This window comes from Ursus maritimus, unplaced genomic scaffold, assembly GCF_017311325.1.
Source record: "Ursus maritimus isolate PB19 unplaced genomic scaffold, ASM1731132v1 scaffold_12, whole genome shotgun sequence".
NCBI lineage: Eukaryota > Metazoa > Chordata > Mammalia > Carnivora > Ursidae > Ursus > Ursus maritimus.
In genome coordinates, this window is record NW_024423564.1 from 28,619,397 (window position 1) to 28,641,124 (window position 21,728).

General features: G+C 42.4%; 1 protein-coding gene across 4 annotated transcripts in view; it reads left to right on the forward strand.

Annotated features, from left to right (window-relative positions):
* Positions 1–21,728, forward strand: part of TGFBR3 (transforming growth factor beta receptor 3) — a 220,594-nt gene that overhangs the window by 184,009 nt on the left and 14,857 nt on the right. For 2 of the 4 annotated variants that reach the window (XM_040627041.1, XM_040627042.1), the window contains exon 17: positions 8,721–12,160. The exons of the other annotated variants lie outside the window; for them this stretch is intronic. In XM_040627041.1, coding sequence (XP_040482975.1) covers positions 8,721–8,839 — 119 coding nt within the window. In that variant the 3' untranslated portion in view covers positions 8,840–12,160. Of the gene's footprint in view, positions 1–8,720; positions 12,161–21,728 lie in introns of those variants that run through there. 4 annotated transcript variants of the gene reach the window in all.

Here is a 21,728-nt window from a genome sequence, read left to right on the forward strand (position 1 = left end):
AAAAAGGCTCTGTTGCCCTGAGGATTTTATATGGGCTTAACATGTGCCTGCTGAGCCCTGACTAGCCTTGGCCATCGAGCTACACCCTCAAACCCTGAGAGTTCATCTCAGGCCAGGTGGGGCCAGGAAGCCAGGTCCAGGAGCAGTAGGGCTGCCGCATGGCGCTCGTTCTTGGCACACACCCCACTGAACTCGCTCTGATAATCCCAGACTCTTGTGCACAGCCAAGCTCACGAACCTGATAAAACGCAAAGCGTGGTTTTATGGCCTTTATTGCTCTGTGCATTAAATTCCGGAGGTTACTGTTCCTGCTCCCTTCCCCCACAAACCAGAGATTGAAGGGAAGGAGTTTTTACATTTTGTTAATATAGAAATAGGCTTGGAAGTAGATTAAAGGAAAACAAAACCCAAAACCCTTCCTGTTATGGTTTCTAGCAATATTAATTACGCTGATTTGGAAGTTAAAAGGTTTACAGACCCTGTCACTTGGGCTCTAACCCTGCTAGCATCACATGTGATAAAGCTTCAGAATGACTTTTTACTAACAGCCTAGCCTCTGGTTCATTTTAAAGACGTCTCCTAAGGGAAGCCAACGTCACGTAAGTGTGAAAAAGGCTCACCTGAGAACCCGGTGGTACTATCCTGTCCCGAACTCCTTCGGTTTCATACCTGGATCACTAAGTAGCAAGTTTAGATGAAGAGAGGTCATAGTGCAGTAGCCAGTCGAGAGAAGTGTGTATACAAACACAGACTCGGTGCATTCAGTTTGCACAGTAATCTAAGCTGTGGAACTCAGACCTTATATGGCATAATTTGGGGGTTCAAGCAGCATCTGCCTCTGTGTCAAAAACAATCCTTAATTTAGACAGATTCTCTTTGATTACGCTTTCTGTTCCATCTGAACACAGAGCGCAAAACCAAGTCACATGTTTGAACTGGGGAGATCTACGTACATACCTGGAATGTGTGTTAGTCTAAGGAAGCCGGGTCCCTGCTTTTTCATATCATAGCTTTGGGCACCATCAGGGATACTTCCTGAAGGCTATATTAACCCTGTCTGGAACACTCCACTCCTAAAACTTACATTCTCTACTGAGATGGTGCAAAGAGGAGGAACAGTTGGAATGGAAATGGTGCTGGAAAGGAACCGCAGAAGCCCTACGAGTTCAAAAGTCCCAAACCTGTAGTCCGTGAAAGTTTTTTTGAGGCGACAGGCAAAGTATTTAATTTTTTAGAAAACCTTTTTAGCCTTATGTACAGTAGTACAGGCACGTGGTTGAAAGCCTGAAATAGTTCACAGGACTTGTGAAGAGCATGAGTCCCTGCCCCCCAACTCCCTTTTCTTGCTCCTCAGAGCACCATTTTTGACTCTTAGCTGATTATTTTGGACATTAATCCACATATTGAAATAATAGAAGTATAATATTGCTACTTCTTAACTTATCAGTTTTAGGCCTTTTCTGTCCATCTCCTACAATGGAAAATGACAATTTAGTTCTTTTTTGTCCCTGTGCCCCAATTATATATATTCATGCCCCCATCCCTACCACCCTCCGAATAGAAATATACTGAAATTTGGGGGTAGATCAATATTTACTGTTCACGTTACTATGACTACCTAAATGCTAATCACAATTTAGCTATATTAATATAATATTGTTCCCTTTTGCATGATTTTTTTTTTTTTTTGAGAGAGAGAGAGAACATGCAAGTGGGGTCTGGGGGGCGGTGTGCAAAGGGAGAGAGGGGATTCCAAGCAGACTCCATGCCCAGTGTGGAGTCCGATGTGGGGCTTGATCTCACGACCCTGAGACCATGACCTGAGCCAAAACCATGAGTTAGACACTTAACTGACTGAGCCAGCCAGGCGCCCCATTCCTGCATGACTTTTAATTTTCCCTAGAATTAATGATTATCTCCCCCCCACACACACACACACATTAGCTTAGTTTTCTGTACACTTCTCACTAATGCATCTGTTGACTCTGCCAGTGGACTCAGTTTCCTCTTAACACATTCAGACAACAGATCTTGTACTGATTCATTTCCTTCACTAAATCTTTCCTGGAACCTTCTTACCTGTTCTGTCTGAACTGGTTGCTCTCTCTGTTTGGACACTGCTATTATCTTACATTCTTTCACTGCTGTTCTGGGGGTTCCCTGCGCTTTGGAGTTTTGAATGGCCTGTTTCATCTATCCCATGTCTTCCTCTTCCTTTGTTGAAAGGGTACATAAGAAGTAAATGTTTGTCATACCTTGCATATCTGAAAATATCCTCAGTTTATACAAACACATGGTAGATAGTTTGGCAGAGTATAGAATTTTAGGTCATAAATAATTTTCCTTCAGAATTTAGAAGCACTTCTCAGTGACCTTTAGCTCTGAAGATTACTTTTAGGAAATTCAAAGCCATTCAGATTCCTGGCCTGTTTGTTGTTGTGGTTTGGTTTGGTTGGGTTGGGTTTTTTCTGGAAGAAATTTTACAACAGTCTTGATTTAGGTGTATTTTCATACTTTATGCCAGACATTAACTGAGTCCTTTCAGTTTAGAAACTCATATCCTTGAGCATTAAGATTTTTAGAATTACTTTTTTCTCCTATTTTTTGTATTCTCTCATTCTAGAAATCATTTTAGAATGAAACCTCTTGGGGCAACTGGGTGGCTCAGTCAGTTAAGCATCCTACTCTTGATTTTGGCTTAAGTCATGATCTCAGGGTTGTGAGATTCTCTCCCTCTGCCCCGCCCCAAAAGAACCTTTTGAATGATCCCCTAATTTTCCTTTCTTTTTCTGTTTTCTACTTTTTCCCTTAATTTCTAAGAGATTTCTTCATCTTTATCTTTTAGTTTCCTACTGAATTTTTAAATACTATATTCAAATCTTTAAATTCCAAAACATTTTTCCTATGAATTAAAAATATATATCTGTTTTTATCTCATGGGTGTAATATCTCTCTGAGAATACTAATAGAGGATTATTTAAGAATGAGTAGGTTCTGAGCTCGTGGGTGGGACATATTGATTGAGAACTTCCCTTAAGGTGATCTGGCTGGGCCTTTTATCGAAGAACTCCCAATAACACATCTAGGTCACTCACCCATTTCTTCACCAGCTTCCAATATTTTACTGCTATTGTCTCCATTCCTGGGTTGTTTTGTTTTGTTTTTTTCCTCCTTCTTTCTTGTAGGTTTATGCCTTTTAGTTTTGGTGAGATTTTCTTCCAGGCCTGTGTGTAGGTTGCAGTTTTGTACCAGTTAATGTCTCAGCCTCTTGATATCCTAATTGTAATTATTTCAGTAGCTCACCCCGTAAGAAGAGTGAACTAGACTACTTTTAGTTTAGACAAGTTTTCAGTTGCTGTTTATCAGTTTCTAAAATTGTCCCTCCCTATTCTCCAAGCTAGAAGACTTTCCTTTTGCAAACAAATCCATGCAGGAGGATGGGTTAGATGTTGTCATCATTTATCTTTACTTTATGTAACTTGCCTTGTGGCCCCTGAACAGAATGTACTCAAAGTCTGATGATAATAAGAGGAAGGGAAAAGGAAGGGGGTGCTAGGGGGAGGCCACTCTCCACATGTATCTGTACAGCCCTTGGACTCGAAGCTCTAGTTTAAGTGCTAGTCTCGTTACCTGAGCCGGGGGTATTAACATGTTTCCTTTTAGTAAACATAGACCTGATCTCTTATTGGCAGTAAGAACACTTAAGTACCAATGCATGTGAAGAGTCTCCTGAACTCCCAAGTCCTACAAAAATGTAAGATACTGGGGGCGCCTGGGTGATTCAGTCGTTAAGCGTCTGCCTTTGGCTCAGGGCGTGATCCTGGCGTTCAAGGATCGAGCCCCACGTCAGGCTCCTCTGCTGGGAGCCTGCTTCTTCCTCTCCCACTCCCCCTGCTTGTGTTCCCTCTCTCACTGGCTGCTTCTGTCAAGTGAATAAATAAAATCTTTAAAAAAAAAAAAAAAGTAAGATACTGAAGGCTTCTCAGATGTGTAGGCAGAAAAAAACTAAGAGTGGAAGAAACGCTGCATTTCACAGAGCAAAATAAAATGCTGAGGTCTCGAATTGGGTGTGCCTTTCCCAGTCCCTCAGGCTTCTATTCAGCAATCCTCAGTTGACCATATTATGTGTTCTTAAAGCAGAAGTCAAGCACATCCTTAGGTTTACCTGAGTCAGGTAAGAGCTTTTAATGAGGAGCATCTGTGGGGGCTTCCTATGTTTCTAGAAGTCTGAAGTTTCTTCAGGCTCCCAAGGTTAGTCCAGGTGAAGAGAGAAGCAACAACACAGATGTGACTAAAGTAGAGGGCAAGAGACTAAGTCCCAGGGATCAGAAAGATACAAGCGGGAACCCTGGTGTGACTGTAAAGACAGCAGGATCCACTCTTTGCACCCCCCATGTGCGCAGGTGAAGTTAAAGTAAGAGAGCCGCAGGGGCGCCGGGCTGGCTCAGTAGGGTAGGCAACTCTTGATCTCAGGGTCATAAGTGAGAGCCACACGTTGGGTATAGAGATTCCTTAAAAATAAAAATCTTAAAAAAAAAATAAGATAACCACAGAAAACCAAAATGCAGGTGCAGATAGGTTGGCCATACCACAGTGATAGAGAAAGAAAGCGATAGGCAGAGCATTTTGAAAGGTTTTAAGTTCCTGCTTTCTGGGGGGCGCCTGGGTGGCTCAGTCGGTTAAGTGTCTGCCTTCAGCTCAGGTCATGATCCTAGGGTCCTGGGATCAAGCAGGGAGCCTGCTTCTCCCTTTCCTCCTGCTTGTGCTCTCTCTCTGTCAAAATAGTAAATAAAATCTTAAAAATAAATTCATTCATTCCTGCCTTGAAATATTGTCCCCTTTCCTCATAAATTACAACCACATCAAATTTACCCCTCCTGCTGAGTTTGTCTGCAGAAGGAATGTCTTTTAGCTCAGAGAGTAGGGAGGGACAATTTTTAAAAATGATAAATAGTGATTGAAAATTTCTGTAAACTAAAGGTAGTCTAGTTCACTCTCCTTATAGGAGTAAGCTTGTGAAATAATTACAATTAGATATCAAGAGATTGGGACATTGGCTGGTACATAATCGCAGCCAACACATAGGCCTAGCAGACAGTATGTTTTTCTTTCCAGCATTGAGTATATCGTTTTCAATCCAGTGCTTAAGTATCTTCCAAGAAAGAGATTCCATAAATTCCCCTTATAACTAACCAATCCCTATAATCAGCAAGTTCTTTTCTCTGTGACCTAAATCCCTATTGCTACCATTTAAACTCATTTCCTCATGTTCTGCCCTCAAGAGAGATAAAGAACAGCTGTCTGCTCTTCTTTATAATAATCCTCTTTGGGTGATATTTGCAAACATTCTCCTTTGGGCTAAATGTTTGAGATTCCTCTCACCTTTCTTTAAAATTCTTCTGTTGTTGTTTCCCCATCGAGCCTCTTCTGTTATTCACATCTTTCTGTGATAAAGTTTCTTCCCCACGACCTGCCATGCTGAAAGATGCAGAGATAAGAATCCAGTTGTGAAGCAGACCGCCTAAGAGGTGGCAGGAAGTCAGATCTGGACAACTCCATGCCAAGCTAAAGAAATAAAACAGATTATCCCTTAAGAAATATATTTTTCTATTTCTGAAAACATCTCTGGCAATAGCTCAGCTCAGCCACAGGCGAATATGTGAGCTGGGTCAAATTAGTTCGAACACACCCTCCTCCAAATGCCTCCTCCCCTACTATCCTTCCTCCCCACATCTCTCTTCCTCAGTGGGGTGTGAAATTTTAGGAGCAAAGTGTGAAGACTGAACACATTTCTTTTGATGACCAACTATGATGTTTACGAGCAGCAAGGATCCTTCCTTGGGCTCCTTACATCTGCTCAGTGGGACTCCTCTGCTTAGTTCTGTGGTCCTCGCTGCCCATCTTCTCCAGAAGTAGGGTGGTTGTGTTTGTCACCCGAGGGATGTGTTAGAGAGAGTCAGTGCTCCAAGTAATGAGGGGTCACCGTGATAGAGAGCAGAAAACCAAAAGGCCCAGCCCAGAAAACCCAGGGGAACTCCGTTGGCTTTTTAAGCAGAAGCATCTACACATTAAACTTTGTTTCTCATGGTGACTTTTTCTGTAGCACCACCTCCATCTGACAACGAAAAACTTTTGTCTGATTTTTAACTTGGTTATATTGAGAAATCTGATGTCTTACATGTGAAAAGAGCCACCACGGTTGAAGAAGGTATTTTCCGTATTTCTGGGCAGATTCTCAGATAAAGATTCTCCTTGGCTTGGCATATTATTGCCTCAAAGTCAGTAGATCTCTAAATTTTTTCCCCTGAAGTATAGTTGACGCACCATGTTACATTAGTTCCAGGTGTCGACGTAGCGATTCCGGGTCTATGCGTTCTGCAGCGTTCACCGCAAGTGTAGCTACCATCAGTCAGCGTATGATGCTGTTTCGAAGTCCGTAGATTATTAGGTTAAGTTGACTTGTCCACCATGGCGAAATGCATCCCGCAGTCTTGAGAATAGGGGGCTTCTTTGTTCTGAGTTTTCATTTTGGACAGTGTTTTGCATTAGCACAAGAGTTTCCAAAACCGGAAGTTGAAAGACCTTTTTAATGGGCACTGATTAAAATAAACTGGCATGGCAACAGATTGTATTTGGCAAATAGACATCAGAAAGCAAATATTCAGACTTCCTGGGCAGGGAGTAGTACTGGCACTTTTCCTGCCTCTGAATAGTCAAGCACATGTCCAGTTCTGGATGAGACACTTGTTCATTGTGGATAAACGAGCAAGGCGGTCTTGCTTCAGCTGCTATCAGGCTGCACAAATGAAGGCCAGGTGAGCCAAAAAGGGGGGGTGAAGTGTTGATTCCTCCTGCTTTTCTGGTGTAGCCTCTATTTAAATGGGGAAAAGATGTTTTTAAAATGTGCTTCACGCACGGCCACATGAGTCCTTCTAATTGATAACATAAGGACCCAGCTGGGCGTGGATCAACATGTGGGTTTAAGGGAGCTCAGCTTTTAAAATATATCACGAGTTGTTCAGGTCTCTGGAGCCTTTGAGGGTTTTTTGTTTCGGGGTTTTTGTTTTGGTTTGGTTTTTGACATCAGAATAGCTAAGAGATTTGATTGCCTTCTAGAAATAAGCTCCCACTCTGGGGAAAGTGAATTTCTGGCAGAAAAGTCACTGTCATTGAGGCAAACTTGCCCGTCTTTAATTACATACATCCATGCAGGCTAGAGGGCAATGCTGGGGAGGGTCCAGAGTATAGATTGCCTAACACACACACACACCCCACACACACGCACGCAGAACCAAGAAGAGTGAAAGTACAGTTTCTCTGCCTCTGAGGCATATTGACCCCCTATCCCCTCTCCATCCCACCAATCCCAGAAGAAGAGTTAATCAGAGGAAATCCAGCATGGGCCAAATAATGCAGCGAGCATATAAATGCTCTGAGGTTGATGCAAACGTGTGTGTTGTAGTTGTGTGGCTTGTGAAATGGGCGGCAGGGAAAGCTGTGACCAGACGCAAGGGCACGAGCTACGTTTCGCAGAGCTGTTTTTTTGGCAGAGTCTTTTGAGGGGCCCCAGCAAGGGAATGGAAGTAACGGGCTAATAAGATCCTGTCCTTGAAGGGTAGAGCCTTCGCTCTGTGAGTTTTGTTTTAATGAAGCGGCCAGAGGGTTGCTTATCTCTCTGGCTGATAGCTGTGTGTTTCAGCGGGACAGGAAAGACGAGGCTCATTCATAAACAGACCTGGCCGTCTGGGGCTTCCCACGTAGGAGGAGGGGCCGGAGACCGTGGACTAGAAGTTTATTAAGTTTCTGCTGTGACTTCTCAGAGAACAGGCAGTGTTTTTCACTGGAGCGTTGATCGCTTTTCCCTACGCAGAGCCATGTTTTGAGGGCTGCCCTGAGACCATTTGCGTTGAAGAAAAGACTTTGCTCTAGGGCCTTGCGCAGTGCTAAATGCAAACCATGTGTGTGACCCAGGGGTCCCTCCTGCAAAGCACTGCACATTTGGCACAAGGAAGGGGCTTCGTTAAAGTGCAGTGGGATGTGTCAGGAAAAGTGGGATGCTTCGTGTGTTAGGAGATGTTCTCGCTGCACCCCCAGTGAGCTGCAGGACGGAGGGGATTGTTCCCTTGTGCGATCAGCTCGGCTCCTTCCCGAAAGGTTTTTCTGGGAGCAGGCTTGCCCTAAGCCCCATTTCTCGGGTGGGCTGTGTGCTTGCGGCACAGTTCTCTCTGCTGTTGCTCCAGCCAAATCGAGGCTCACCACCCCCATGTTGAACAAGTAGATTCAGAAGAAGGCCCCCAGGCGGCCAGGCCTCTCTTGCTGCAGGGTAAAGGTCTCAGCCTGCAAACGCCACAGTATCTCCATGAGAGAGGCGGTGTTAGGAGTTCGGGGCTGGGCTGTTGGGGCACACGGTGCGGATGGTGGTGCTTGCTTCAAAGCTGCCAGACACCGAAATCCTGAGGATTCAGTGTCCTCTGTCAGGGTCTTGGTCACTAAAACTGCCTGTCAGCTTGAAAAACGTCCTCTTCTCGCTGTGCAAGAGGCTTTAAAAACAAAAAGGAAACACCAACACACCAAACAGCTCTCTACGTAAGGCCTGGTGTGCTCGCTTCGCCCAGGGCGAGAGAGACAGCAGACAAAACGGCAGACGGGGAAACGTTCTGGGCAGGGATGCGCACACGTAACACGCGTCTTTCTTTGTCCCTTGTCGTCCTTCACCGCAGGGGAGACAGCAGGAAGGCAGCAAGTGCCCACCTCCCCGCCGGCCTCGGAAAACAGCAGTGCAGCCCACAGCATCGGCAGCACGCAGAGCACGCCCTGCTCCAGCAGCAGCGCGGCCTAGCCGGGCGGCCGGCCCCAGGCCCCGCGGACTTGGAAGGCTCCGTCGCCGTGCCCTTGTAAAGAGAGAGTGCGTTTCGATATAAAGACCACCTGTTGTAGTCATCCCCCACCCAGGGCGAATACCCATGTGACCCCTGGGCTTCCGTAACACACTAGAACGCGCGAGAAAGCCCAGGTGGCGGCCTTCTCCACCAGCCCCGCTCAGGCTTGGGGGTTTTCAATGTGAAACACATGCCAGTTTTCAAAATGCTGCTTTGTCCAGGTAAGACTATCCGTAAATTGGGGCCCTGAGATTTACCCTGACGCAAGGAGTTGGTAAGAGGATAACAAGCAGACAGTAGGACCAGTGAGGAGATGTGCCCAAAGATTCTTGTGTAACTGAACCGAGATGTAAGACAAAAGGAGTGCTTCAGGATTTTCTAAGTGTGTTCCTCCGCGTCTAATTTGCACCTTCTGGACGCACACTTCTCACTTTGCTGTCACACCCTCTGGGGGCTGATGTTGTCAGCTTGACGGGTGCTGCCCTCGGGGACTGCATCCTGACACCCATCACAGCAACATTCCTTTCTGGTGCCCTGGGCCAAAACCAGCGCTGATAAGCTCATCAGTTCCCCCCTCTCCCGCACTCACACACCGACTGCAAAAATGTCTTAATGCAAATGTTGTATTTCTTCATAAGCCTATAGAAATTGAAAGTGGCCAAAATCTGGAACTGCAGATTTGTGCCCATTTATGACCTTGTGTTCTGAAAAACTAGTGTATAAATGGGGGCAAATTGAGTTTTAAAGTAGAAGAGGAATTTGCACAGCAATGTATATGCAAGTACAGGTATGGACTGTGTCAGCTGGCACATTCGCTTTCTCAGTTAGAAAATTCATTCCCCTTTTTAAAATGTTCTGTGCCTCCCAGTTGGAACTTACTCTTAAATGTATTTGGGAGAATTCGTGTTTCCACTCAAAACCCGTCAGCCTTTTTAATAGACCCTTTTGTAAGAGGCGAAGCTCTTGTTCGTGCACACGGCAGATCCTGTCAGATTCCAGCTCGTTATCTGAACAGTGTCACCGAGTCTGCCAAGAAAGTGCTGAGATCTGGAAAAGGGCGCTCACTTGGACTGCTTTCGTTCTCTTGCCTTAAATATTTTCCAAACTCAAAAAGGATTTGAGGTGGATTTCATTAAAATGAAATAATATGATGCCACTTTGCAGCTAAAATAAGCTCAACTGATACCTCTGTGTTAAAAAAAAAAAGAATGCCAGAGGAAGATGTCCATGCCAATTCAGTAGTATTACTACTGAGGATAGCTTCATTGCAAGTAAATATTCACCATTTTCCAGAATTCTCCCGAAAGTGACTCAGAATCCTACAAACAGGAAAGGCTAGATTCTACTCCAAAATATTCATAAATCTCACCGCCCTTAGAGTAAGGAAGTCGTGCCTAGTTCTCTGAAGGGAACCCTAAGTGGAAAAGGTTGATGACACCCAAGACCTGGAGGCGGTGTCTGTAAGGCACACAGTAGGTGGAGATACCGAGAGTCATAGATACGATACTGATAGACCATACTAGTCACAGATGGACAGACAGACCCCCCAGTCATAGAGTAGTACTCTGGTTTGAGAAGTGTAGAGACTCAATCTGGACAATATGAACCAAAACAGACTACTTGAGAGCTAAGACTTCCAGGCTATCTACATTGACCTCTTGAAAATTTTGCAGATTTCCACATACAAATGAAGATATGAGATGAGAGCATTTATTTCCTTCAGTTAACTTTTTAACACAAGGGTATCAGAATGGAGGACTTAGATGACGCTACCTGTGTTTGAAAATAATGCGCTTTGCCTAACCTTCAGCAGAATGTATTGTTTAGCATATTCTATGTATAAAAAGTTTAAAGATGTCTTCAAAGAAGACTAGAGTCTTTAAGTCACTTATAGCTATATTTTACTACAAAAATTTGTGTATAAAGATATATTTAAGTGTTTTCGATAAATTTAAATTACTCCATATGAAATGTTTAATTTCAGTTACTGTGAATTCTTTTGATCAGTTCTTTGCTGTTTAAAAAACCCTTTCCATCCTATTAAAAAAGAAAATTAGCTATTAAGAGATATTAAAAGATCCACATCTTCAGATGGACAGGGTTAAAACCTTTTGTGATTATATTTTAATGTATATTTTTGAGAGAGATGCTACATTGCCATTGATTTTATAAATAACTTAATTTACAGGTTTATGGATGCAAACCAAAAGATTTTAAAAGAAAGAAGGAAAAAAATCACTTTTTATTTGTTTGGGTCTTACGGTCAGAAGTATTGTTCAGATCAAGAAATCCGTGTTGACAAACCTGATCCTATGTTAATCGGAGAGTGAATGTCATTATGTATCTCAGAAATGTCTCTAAAAAATGTTTCTAAAGAAAGCGTTATCTCCCTAGCTTCTTATTACAACATTTCCAATCGCTTCATACTTCACAGTTTCAATACAAAATACAAGCTATACTTCATAACAAGTTCTGCAAGTTTCTTTATAACTGTTGTTATAATCCAGTTAAATGCTTCTGTCCACAAAGTCTTTCGTTACTTCTGCAGGCTACACCCTAATTCACAGAGGCCATTTGGTTTCGTTTGTTGTTCAAGCTAAAGCTATTGTTGAAATGCTCTAAACTCCCAAGACAGAGTGTCTACGTAATACCCTCTAGCTTTTCACCATGTGTTTACCAGCAACTGCTCTGTATTTTAGGAGTCAGAGACATCTTCTGTCTGTTTCTATAGCATTTTCTACACAAACAAACGAAAATGGTCTTTTCCTTGTCTGTAATAAGATTGTAAACCCATTTTCTGTGTGTGTTCTGTAGTGGGCATGATTGTGGGTGTGTGGGGGTGCGCACACGCGTGCCAGCCTTTTCGTACTGTAACTACCTCATGGTGTGAGTGATACTTGTACTGCCGGCTGTGTTAACAGAGCACATTTTGTTGGGTGGCTTGTGTGTGCGTGTGTGTGACCTTTTTCCTGTTTGTTTTATCTGGGGGTTGTTCATGAAACTGACAGATGTTTTTCTAAAAAGGACTATTATCAGTTTCCAAATACAATACTTCTCTCTTCTGGTTTTTCCTGAGTGAGCCTGATTTTGTTGCTGTTTTTCATTATCAGGGTAAAAAGAGTACCCTTAAAATCCCTGTGGCCAGTTTGAACACCCCTGCTGTATTCTTTTCTCTGTTCAATGTGTTGGCAATTTTACGACCATGCTTAGATGTATAGTTTTGATAACCACAGTTTTAAGTCCTTTATCTGTGCATAATAAAAAAGATATATATCTATTCATTAATGCTTGTCTTGTTTGGTCATCATTAAATTCTACCCTCAGGATGATGTAACTTTTTCCTTGTGACTTTCTCCTAACTTGATCGTCTGTTCCAACCGTGTTGGTGAGGAGTCGGGAGTGAAGAGGCTAAGAGGAAACCCTAACTCAGTAGAGCAGAGGGACAGAATGGATAGACCAGAAGAAATGTATGGCAGGAGCTGTCACTGTTCTCGGAAAATGTGGTGGGAGACCCAGAAGTGGGTGTCAGCCCCTGCATCCGTTCCTGGCTTTTCTGTCAACCTAGAAGCAAGGAACAGAAAGTAATAGTATTTGGATCTCCACATACCCCAGTGCTGCTTCCAGCCTTCTCTCTGGACCTGGATGACCACCACCTTTTAACTGCCCCAGCCAGAAATCTGGAAATTTAACTCGACTCCTCTTTGGCTTCCCACCACCAAATTAATAAGTCCAAGTTATTCAACCTCTGGAATATCTCTTTCTCCAAACCACCTACTTATTTCTACTCTTGCTGCTGTTACCCAGAATCCAAGGCTCATTATCTCTTAAAATGAATGACTACAACTGCCTAACTAGTATGCTGACTTCCAGATTTGCCACCCCCCCCCCGCTAATTCTTTCTCCACTATGCAACCAAAAGAATTGAAAAAAGGCTCAAATCATATCTCTTTCCAACTTAAAGCCTTTAAGCAAGTTACTACGTGCTGATGTGCTATTGGGGGTCCTGTTGAGGGAACAGAAACCACACTGTATATTCCAATACAAGGAAATTAACATCATGGATTGGTTAAGCAAGTGCCCAGTGGCTGAAAAGGCAAAAAGGGGAAACTGAGGTAATACAGAATTAATTAACACCCAAGGAGAAATTACCTTCTTGGGGCTGAAGATTGTCGGAACTTGCAGTTGGTAGGGGTCTGCTGAGTTCCAGCACCAGGAGGGAAAGGGTAGATTGGACACTGGGAGACCAAAGCTTAGTAGGTAGCATAAATGATTTCCTGGAAAAACTCATTTGCCAAAACCAAGAAGCAACAGAAAGTCAGAAATACATAGAGTCATTAAGAAAATCATTGGTTTAGGGGTGCCTCGGTGGCTCAGTTGGTTAAGCAGCTGACTCCTGATTTCAGCTCAAGTCATGATCCTAGGGTCCTGGGATCAAGGCCCACATCTCACTCTGCACTCAGCAGGGAGTCTCCTCCCTCTGCCTTTGCCCCTCCCCCCCGCCCCCGCCGCCTCTAAAATAAATAAATAAATCTTTAAAAAGAAAAGGAAGAAAATCAGTGGTTTAGAATCTACTCACAACAAGAAGCAAAATTTAAAAAAAAACAAAACACTGCCAAACTCTCGTGGTTTTACAGGTAAGTTCTACCAAGTTAGTCAAAGACTCGGTAATACCAGATCATGGTAATTCTTTTATTTGGGGGATGACAGGTCAAAGGGAATGAGTTTTTTAATATCCATACCTATTACCACATTACTTTCTTTAACAATTGTAGCAAGTCACACTGCCACAGTGTCCCCATCAGCGCTGGGCGTGCTGAAACAGCTCGGACTCGGTCAGACTGCCTGGGTTTGAATCTTGCCTCTGCCATTGCTAGTTGAGCCACATCCTCGATTTAAGAGAAATCTGTTTCTTATCGTTGTCACGAATATTAAATGCTATAAATCCAGATAAAGAGTTCAGTGTATACTAATTAATATCATCTACTCTTATTGTTACCAGCATTGCATGTTTTGAATTTTGCCAATCTGATAGTTGAAAAATTATGTCACATTATTTGAATTTGTATTCTCCCATTGCCAGTGAGTTTTTTTGTTTTTTTTTAAGTGAGTTCTACACCCGACATGGTGCTAGGCCTTAAAACCCCTAGATAAGAGTCTCATGCTCTACCCGCTAAGCAGCCAGGCCCCCCACTGCAAGTGAGTTTTACATTGTTACCATGTCATTATTAGTCTTTCCCGGGTCCTTATGTACATTAACATGTCCTTTGCCCATGTTTCTACTGAGCTGTATTTTCCGTAATAATTCCTATATTAGTGATACGATATGTCACACGTCATATATGACAAATATGTTTCTAATCCGTGATGGTCTTTCCATTCATTCTGCTTATGATGAATATTGCCAAAATAAAATGTTTAATTTTATGTAGTTGAATATTTCTGTCTTTTCCTCTTGGCTTCTGGGTTTCCTGTCTTAAGTTCTAACTCAAGATATATGCTAATACTTGTATTAATTTATTTTTAAAATTTAGATCTTTATCCCGTATTATTGTGATGGTATGAGGATAGGGGTCTATTTTTGTTTTCTTCCAGATGGTTACTCACTTCTCCCAGAAGCATTAAAAAGTTCATTTTTTTCCCATTGGATTAAGATTTTGAAAAAGAATGGTGAGAGTGATCTGGCCTTAGCAGATATTAATATTTAGTGTAAAATCTTTATAATAAAAACAGAATGGTAGTGGCATAGGAAGAGTTAAACAGATTACTGAGACAGATAAATCAGGAATAGACCTAATTCATTGGGACCTTAACATATGACAACTAGTCATAGTTTTCATTACAGTTTTAAAGGATTCCATGACCCATAATAAGACATATAGGTTGTCTGATTTTCACTGTTTTTACTGTTTTTTAAACATCTGATTTTCTCCTGTTATTTAAAAACATCTAGGGAAAAAAGTGTCAGCCTGCCTGGCTGGCTCAATCGGTAGAGCATGCGACTCTTGACTTCAAGCCCCACATTGGGCATAGAGGTTAGTTCTTTAAAAAAAAAAAAAAAGGAAGGTGCCTGTGTGGCTCAGTTGGTTAAGGGTGCAACCCTTGATTTTGGCTCAGGCCATAATCTCTGGCTTGTGGGATTGAGCCCTGCACTGGGCTCCACGTTCAGTGGGGAGTCTGCTTGAGATTCTCTCTCTCCCTCTAGCCCTTCCCCCATTCACACACACACTGTCTCTCTCTCAAAAAAAAAAAAAGAAGTCTGAGAAAAAGCTTTAACTGGGTCTACCTCAAACTTTTCATGGTTCAACACAGCTGAGCTGTGGGTGATGCTGCTCTGGAGGGTCTGGAGGGCAGAGCATCCAGCCAAAGAGATTGTTCTCAGGATCTCAGAATTTTCTTCGTAGGGCTCTACTTGTTTGGGACCTGTCACCCTCTCCTTCTTTCCTGTTCCTCCCTTTTGGAATGGGAATTATTGGGGAGGGAGGACAAATTTCCCTCTACCTTTCTGAGTTCTTAGCTGCGGCCCTGTAATAAAAGACATACACACCAGAGGGAAACAAACACATTCATTAACATGTACCTCATCTATACATGGGAGGATCCAGCAAAAAAGAGGAGGTGGCTCTAGAATTCAGCATTAAATATCATCTTAAAAGGGAAAGGGGAGGGAAGATAATAGGCCTCTTAGGGGAGAGTAAAGGGCTTTTATGGAAGATGAACAGGCCCTTGGAAGAATAGATGGGAGGTATGATAGTTTGTGACAAAGTTGGGTGTGGTGTCAATTTCTAGTCTCTCTCTCCCATGATGAATCACTCTTCCCTGATTGATAAAATTCCCAGAGAGAGTACTACAATAATCGAGTTCCTTTTGGAAGGTCTGCCTTTAACCAGATAAGAGGGAGTTCAGAAAAAGTCCCTTCCTGCATGTGCTGCTTTTCAAGTACCTCCAGCTCAAAATAATCAATGTCCCAAAGTGGCATATTATGGGGTGGCTTGTCCTGAACAGTCATATTCTGGGTGGCATATTCTGCTACCTTCAGAATGTCTACCCTATGCCTGTCCTACCATTGTACTTGGGAAGCACAGGACTTGTCTGGTTTCACAGGTTCTCAGCTGGAGAGGAATTTTGGCTTGGGATGAATCATTCCTACCTCCATTCTCATTCATATATGATTTAGATGATAATTAGATGAGACTTTGGACTTTAGAGTTGATGCCGGAATGAGTTAGAACTTTGAGGGCTGTTGAGATGGAACGGCCATATCTGGCATGTGAGAAGGACATGGATTTGGGGGGCCAGGGGTGGAATATTATGGACTGGATCTTTGTCTCCTTCTGTATGTTCATATGTTGAAAACCTCACCTCCAGCATGATGCTATTTGGAGATGGGCTTTTGGCGGGTAACTAGGTCATGAGGATGGAGCTCTTATAATGCCATTAGTGCCCTTATAAGAAGAGACAGGAGAGAGCTTGCTTCCTCTCCCCCTCATGTGAGGAGGTAATGTGAAGACAGACATCTACAAGCCAGGAAGTGGGCTCTCACCAGATACTAGCTCTGCCAGCACCTTGATCTTGAACCTCCAGCCTCCAGTAACTGATAGAAATGTTGTGTAAGCCACCCAGTCTGTGGTATTTGCTATGGCAGCCCGAGCTGACTAAAACAGAAATTGATTTCTGTTACTCCTCCTTTTCCTCCCCCCCATAAAGGCCTATAGAAAAATTAATATTAGCTAGCTAATCAAACAGCATTTATAAAGTGTTGGTTTCTTCCAGCCACTTGTGAATGTTATAATAATTCTGTAAAGTGAAGAAATATTACCAGACAGCATTTTCAAGACAAATGCAAACATCTTTTTTGTTTCAAAGCAAGCCAAACCTATCTAGCATTGTTCTTCCCTAACACAATGTGTTTAAAAATGGGCAAGTGGCTGGTTTAAATTTTGTAGATGTCGTTGATGATCTAAAAGTTTGAGGTTTGGCATACTGGCTGCATCTGTGTCTAAATTTCCATCTCAACTTTTTCAGAGGAACTGAACACTGCCCTTTATGTAGATTTAATTTCACACTTAAAATCAAGGTCATATGATATCACCTCTCTTTCCATAAAATGTCATAGCTTAAATTGATTTTTAATGACCTCCAATTACTGCCTCTGAGATTTCATTAAAAAAAAAAAACTTTCAAGGTAGATCCACGTGACTGAAATGAATTCTATCTTAAAAAGAAATGAGGGTCGGGAGTATGCACACACGCACACGCACGCACACGCACGCACGCGCACACACACTACACACATGCTTACATCTCAGCTATTTTCTGCTTTCTTTTTTATGAACATGTCGTCAGTATTCTCTAGCCCCAGAACATGATCCTTTTATAGGCTAAGCGCACCATCTGCACAAGAAGGGTGGGCAAGCACAACAAGAATTTCTCAGCTTTAAAACTCAACTTGGTTCCTTCCACTTGACGGATCAAAGATCCAGAGCTGAAAGTCTTCTAAGTGATTTGGGTGGAGCAGCTTATGCTGGTCTGTTACTCATCCCGGTTCATAAACTGCCTATGACATAGTTCCTGCAAAGAACACAGTGCACTCGACAAGAGTGTTGAAATAATGCTGAATTTCAAAAGGAGAAAAACACATGGAATTTGTTTGGTGAAGGGGAAGGGTAGAAAGAGAGAAGACTGCATTATTGGTATTAAAACCCAAGCCAGATAATAGCAATCTCCCCCAAAAGTGGAAACCAGAGCTTCAAGTAGTTTCTTCATCGGAAACACAAACTTCTAGGGTCACTGCTCTTGATGTAAGATAAGTACAAGCACCTGTCGAGGAGTCTTTCCGCAGGGCAGTCTAGTTATCAAATCTTAAGTGGAGAGGAGAGGTGAAAACGAAATCTTCGACGCCTACCAATTAGCCTTAAAAGTAGAAGCATCTGCTGGAGCGTCCAACATGGAGCCCGGGGAAATCCATCGTTCTTCGCCATCCCACTACTGTTCCAAGAGAAGGTAAATCTGCCATTGTGAGCAAATGGCAAAAACTACAAATCTTTAACCTAGCCAGGCAGTCCCCATTTTGCCTGCTAGATTTTTCCCTTTCGGCATATTCCCAATGCCAATGCGTGTGATAGGAGCTCTTTAGTTACTGCAAGGAAACAGAGGAAGTGTAGGAAGCAGTTAGGAGAAGTATGTCATGGAAATAGGATTTGGTTTCAAGTCATGTCATGCCCTTGGGTCTGAGCTGAGCTGCAGTGGAGAAAAACGGAAGCGACTCTTAGGAGAGAGATCCGCCTGCCCCCTGCCCAGCGCCCCTTTCCTAACCGTCTGCAGTGACCTCTCCCCGTGTTAACATCAACTTGTATTGTAAGGTCTTTCATGGCTCTGCTGGTACACACCCTTCTCTGTAGAACCTTTGGAACAGCCCCATCTCTGAGTTACTTCAACCTCTTTCTGAGCTCTGGTAGCACCATTGCGCGCTCCACTGCTCGTGGCACGAACTTATTTTCCCAGCCCTCTCGGGCGATCTATCGCCAAGTGCTGTTGACTTCACTTCCAAAATAAATTCTGCTGCCCTCCGTCTGCCCCTCAGTCTAGTCTAACTCATCCCGACCTCTCACCTAGACCACTCCTCACCCCCCACTCCTCTCACAGACCTCTGCGTCCCTCTTGTCACACTACAGTTTGTTCCCCATGTGGCTGCCGGAGCCCATTCTCTTCAAAATATGCTAGACCTTGTCAAACCCTCATTGCAAGCTCTACAACTTCCCAACACACTTGGTAAAGAATTTAGAATTTATTCTAAGGCCTTTATCGGTTCTTAGCTCAACAGGTAGGTTTTCTTGTTTATTCATTTGTCTTTAACTTTTTAATTTTTTAAGTTTTGACTAAAAATACAATCCAAATGATTTGAAAATTGAAGTGACATAAAAAATATGTACCAGTAAGTCTGGCCCCTACTCCTATTTCTACCCAGCCCATTTTCCCCACAGGTAACCACTTTTACAAGTTCGCTGTGTTTCTTAAACAAAATGCAAGCGAATGAGAACATATTCTCGTTTTCTCCTTTATTACACACACAGTGGTAGCACACTGTATGTGTTCTGCATTTGCTTTTCTCACTGAATATATTTTGCTTCCATATCAGAATATTAGGCAGGTCCTTGTTCCTTTTCCTTTCTTTTCCACGTAGGATTCTTCCGTGGGAGTATACCGTAATCTCTTTGACCTGCCCCTGGTAGCACGTGGTTTGCTCCTACCTCTTGCTTTACAAACAAGCTGCGATGGGCTCCCTTATGTGTAGTTTCTTTGGTTTGTGTGCAGGAATAGCTCAAGGATAAAGCCCCAGAAAAAGGATTACTAGGCCACAGTGAATGCATTTCTATTTCTAATAAATATTACCAAATTGTATCCTATGGAGTTGCACCATTTTTTTTTCTTTTTTTCTCTTTCTTGCTTGGATATTATAACTTAATTCTTTTTTTTTTTTCTTTTTCATTTGTTTTTTTAATTCCAGTATAATTAACGTCCAGTGTTATATTAGTGTCAGGTGTACAATATGGTGATTCAGCACTTCAACGCATTACTCGGTACTCAGCACCATAAGTGTACTCTTAATCCCCTTCACCTGTTTTGCCCATCCCCCCACCGACCTCCCTTCTGCTAACCATTCATTTGCTCTCTATAGTTAAGAGTCTGTTTTTTGGTTTGTCCCCTTTTTCCTTTGTTCATCTGTTTGTCTCTTAAATTCCACAGATACGTGACAACCACATGGTATTTATCTTTCTCTGACTGACTTATTTCACTTAGCATTGTTCTCTCTAGCTCCATCCATGTTGTTGCAAATGGCAAGATTTCATTATTTTTTATGGCTTAGTAATATTCCTCTGTGTGTGTGTGTGTGTGTGTGTGTGTGTGTGTGTGTACAACACATCTTCTTTATCCGCTCATCGATTGATGGATAGATGGGTTGCTTCCATATTTGGGCTATTGTAAATAATGCTACAATAAACATAGGGGTGCATGTATCTTTTTGAATTAGTGTTTTCATAGTCTTTGGGTAAATACCCAGTAGTGGAATTATTGTATCATATGGTAGTTCTATTTTTAATTTTTTGAGGAACCTCCATACTGTTTTCCACAGTGGCTGCCCCAGTTTGCATACCCACCAACAGCGCATGTGAGGGTTCCTTTTTCTCCACATCCCCCCCAACACTTGTTGTTTCTTTTGTTTTCTGACAGGTGTGAGGTGATACCACATTGATCACCAGAGAAATGCAAATCAAAACCACAATGAGCTATCACCTCATACCCGTCAGAACAAAGGTGCACCATTGACACTCCTGTCAACAACGCCTGTTTTCCCACAGCTGCACCAACTGAGTGCATCATCCAGTCTGGTGTTTTAGCCAATCTAATGGATAAAAATGGCATCTCAATGTAGTTTTAATCTGTATTTTTCTTATGAGTCAAATCGAGTGTCTTTATACAAATGTAACGACCATGTACTCTTTTGTGAACTGTCTGTTCATCTTTTTGCCTGTTTTTTCTATTGGGTTGTTGTCCTTTACCTTCTCAGTGTATAAGAATCCTTTACATATTAGGAAGATTAGCCTTTTATCTGTGATTATCTTGGCATTCAAAGCCCTAGGGATCTGACCCCTCCTCATCTCTGTCCTCAGCTAATATCACTCTCCTGCCCACCTGTTATGCTCCAGCCACGATGTTCTGTGATCTTTTTCTTGCCTGAAGGTTTGTTTGCTGTCCTACCGCCTGGAATGCTGCCCCCCCACCCCCGCAATCATCACACAGCTGGCTACTCCTTAATATTCAGACATAAGATCAAGTATCACGGGGAAAGGCTTTCCCCATCACTCAGCCTACAGAGGACACCCAGTTTCTCTCCAGCACAGCATTCAAGTTTAATTTTTTGTGTAGCACTCATTCCTCACTAATATTTTTCATTTGTTTTAGTTTGTTTATTGTCAGTATCTCCCTATCTAGAATGGAAGCTCTAAGAAAAACAGGGTCTGTCTTGTTCATCACTGGATCCCCCAGCACACAGAGAGCATGTCATGCAAATTGGGTAATTCATGAATCCTTTCCTCCTTTTCTTAGGCATTTCACATGCCTTTCCAACAAGTGGTATCTGTCATATCCTGTAGAAAGAAGATAGAAGAGACATTTTTTAAGCTGCCGATATGTGCCAAACACTGGACCAGGTTTTATTATACATCTCATTCATTTCTTCGGGTCACTCAGCGCTGGCTGGCAGTATGTCCATTTTTATCAGTAAAGAAGCTGAGACTCAAATACGTCCCTAAAGAAGTTGTCCAAGAGCACGGGGTTTATACGTGACAATCTGAAGGAGGCCGGCTCATTTCAAAGCTCATTCTCTTTTGAGAATTCTCTTGTTTTGCAGTGTGTAAAATTTATTTGTCCCCCAAACTAAATGACCACAGAGTGCTATATATTTTTTTATTTTTCTTGGAAAAGAATAAGGAACTCAAAGAAACTCAAAAGCTATAAATGAACTAATGTAAGAACTAGATATATCCCTGATGTAACTCGCTAAGTCACAGAATATCAGGATAAAATAAAATAACGGCCAATGGTACAGGCCAGTGACTGAGACGTAAGTAGATATTTGATAAATATAGCCTTTTTTTTTCTAGGGGAGATACTTGAAGCCAAGTCCTATTTTAAAATCATTTAGTGAACTAGTTATTTAAAGGATTCCTGTGGTGAATCCTTTTCCAAAGCAAAAGGTCCTTTTGTGAAATGCGTAAACTCCTCCTAATCTTTTTGTAAATATAGATTTTTATATAGTTGGTTGGCTTAATGTGTTCTGTGAGGAATTTG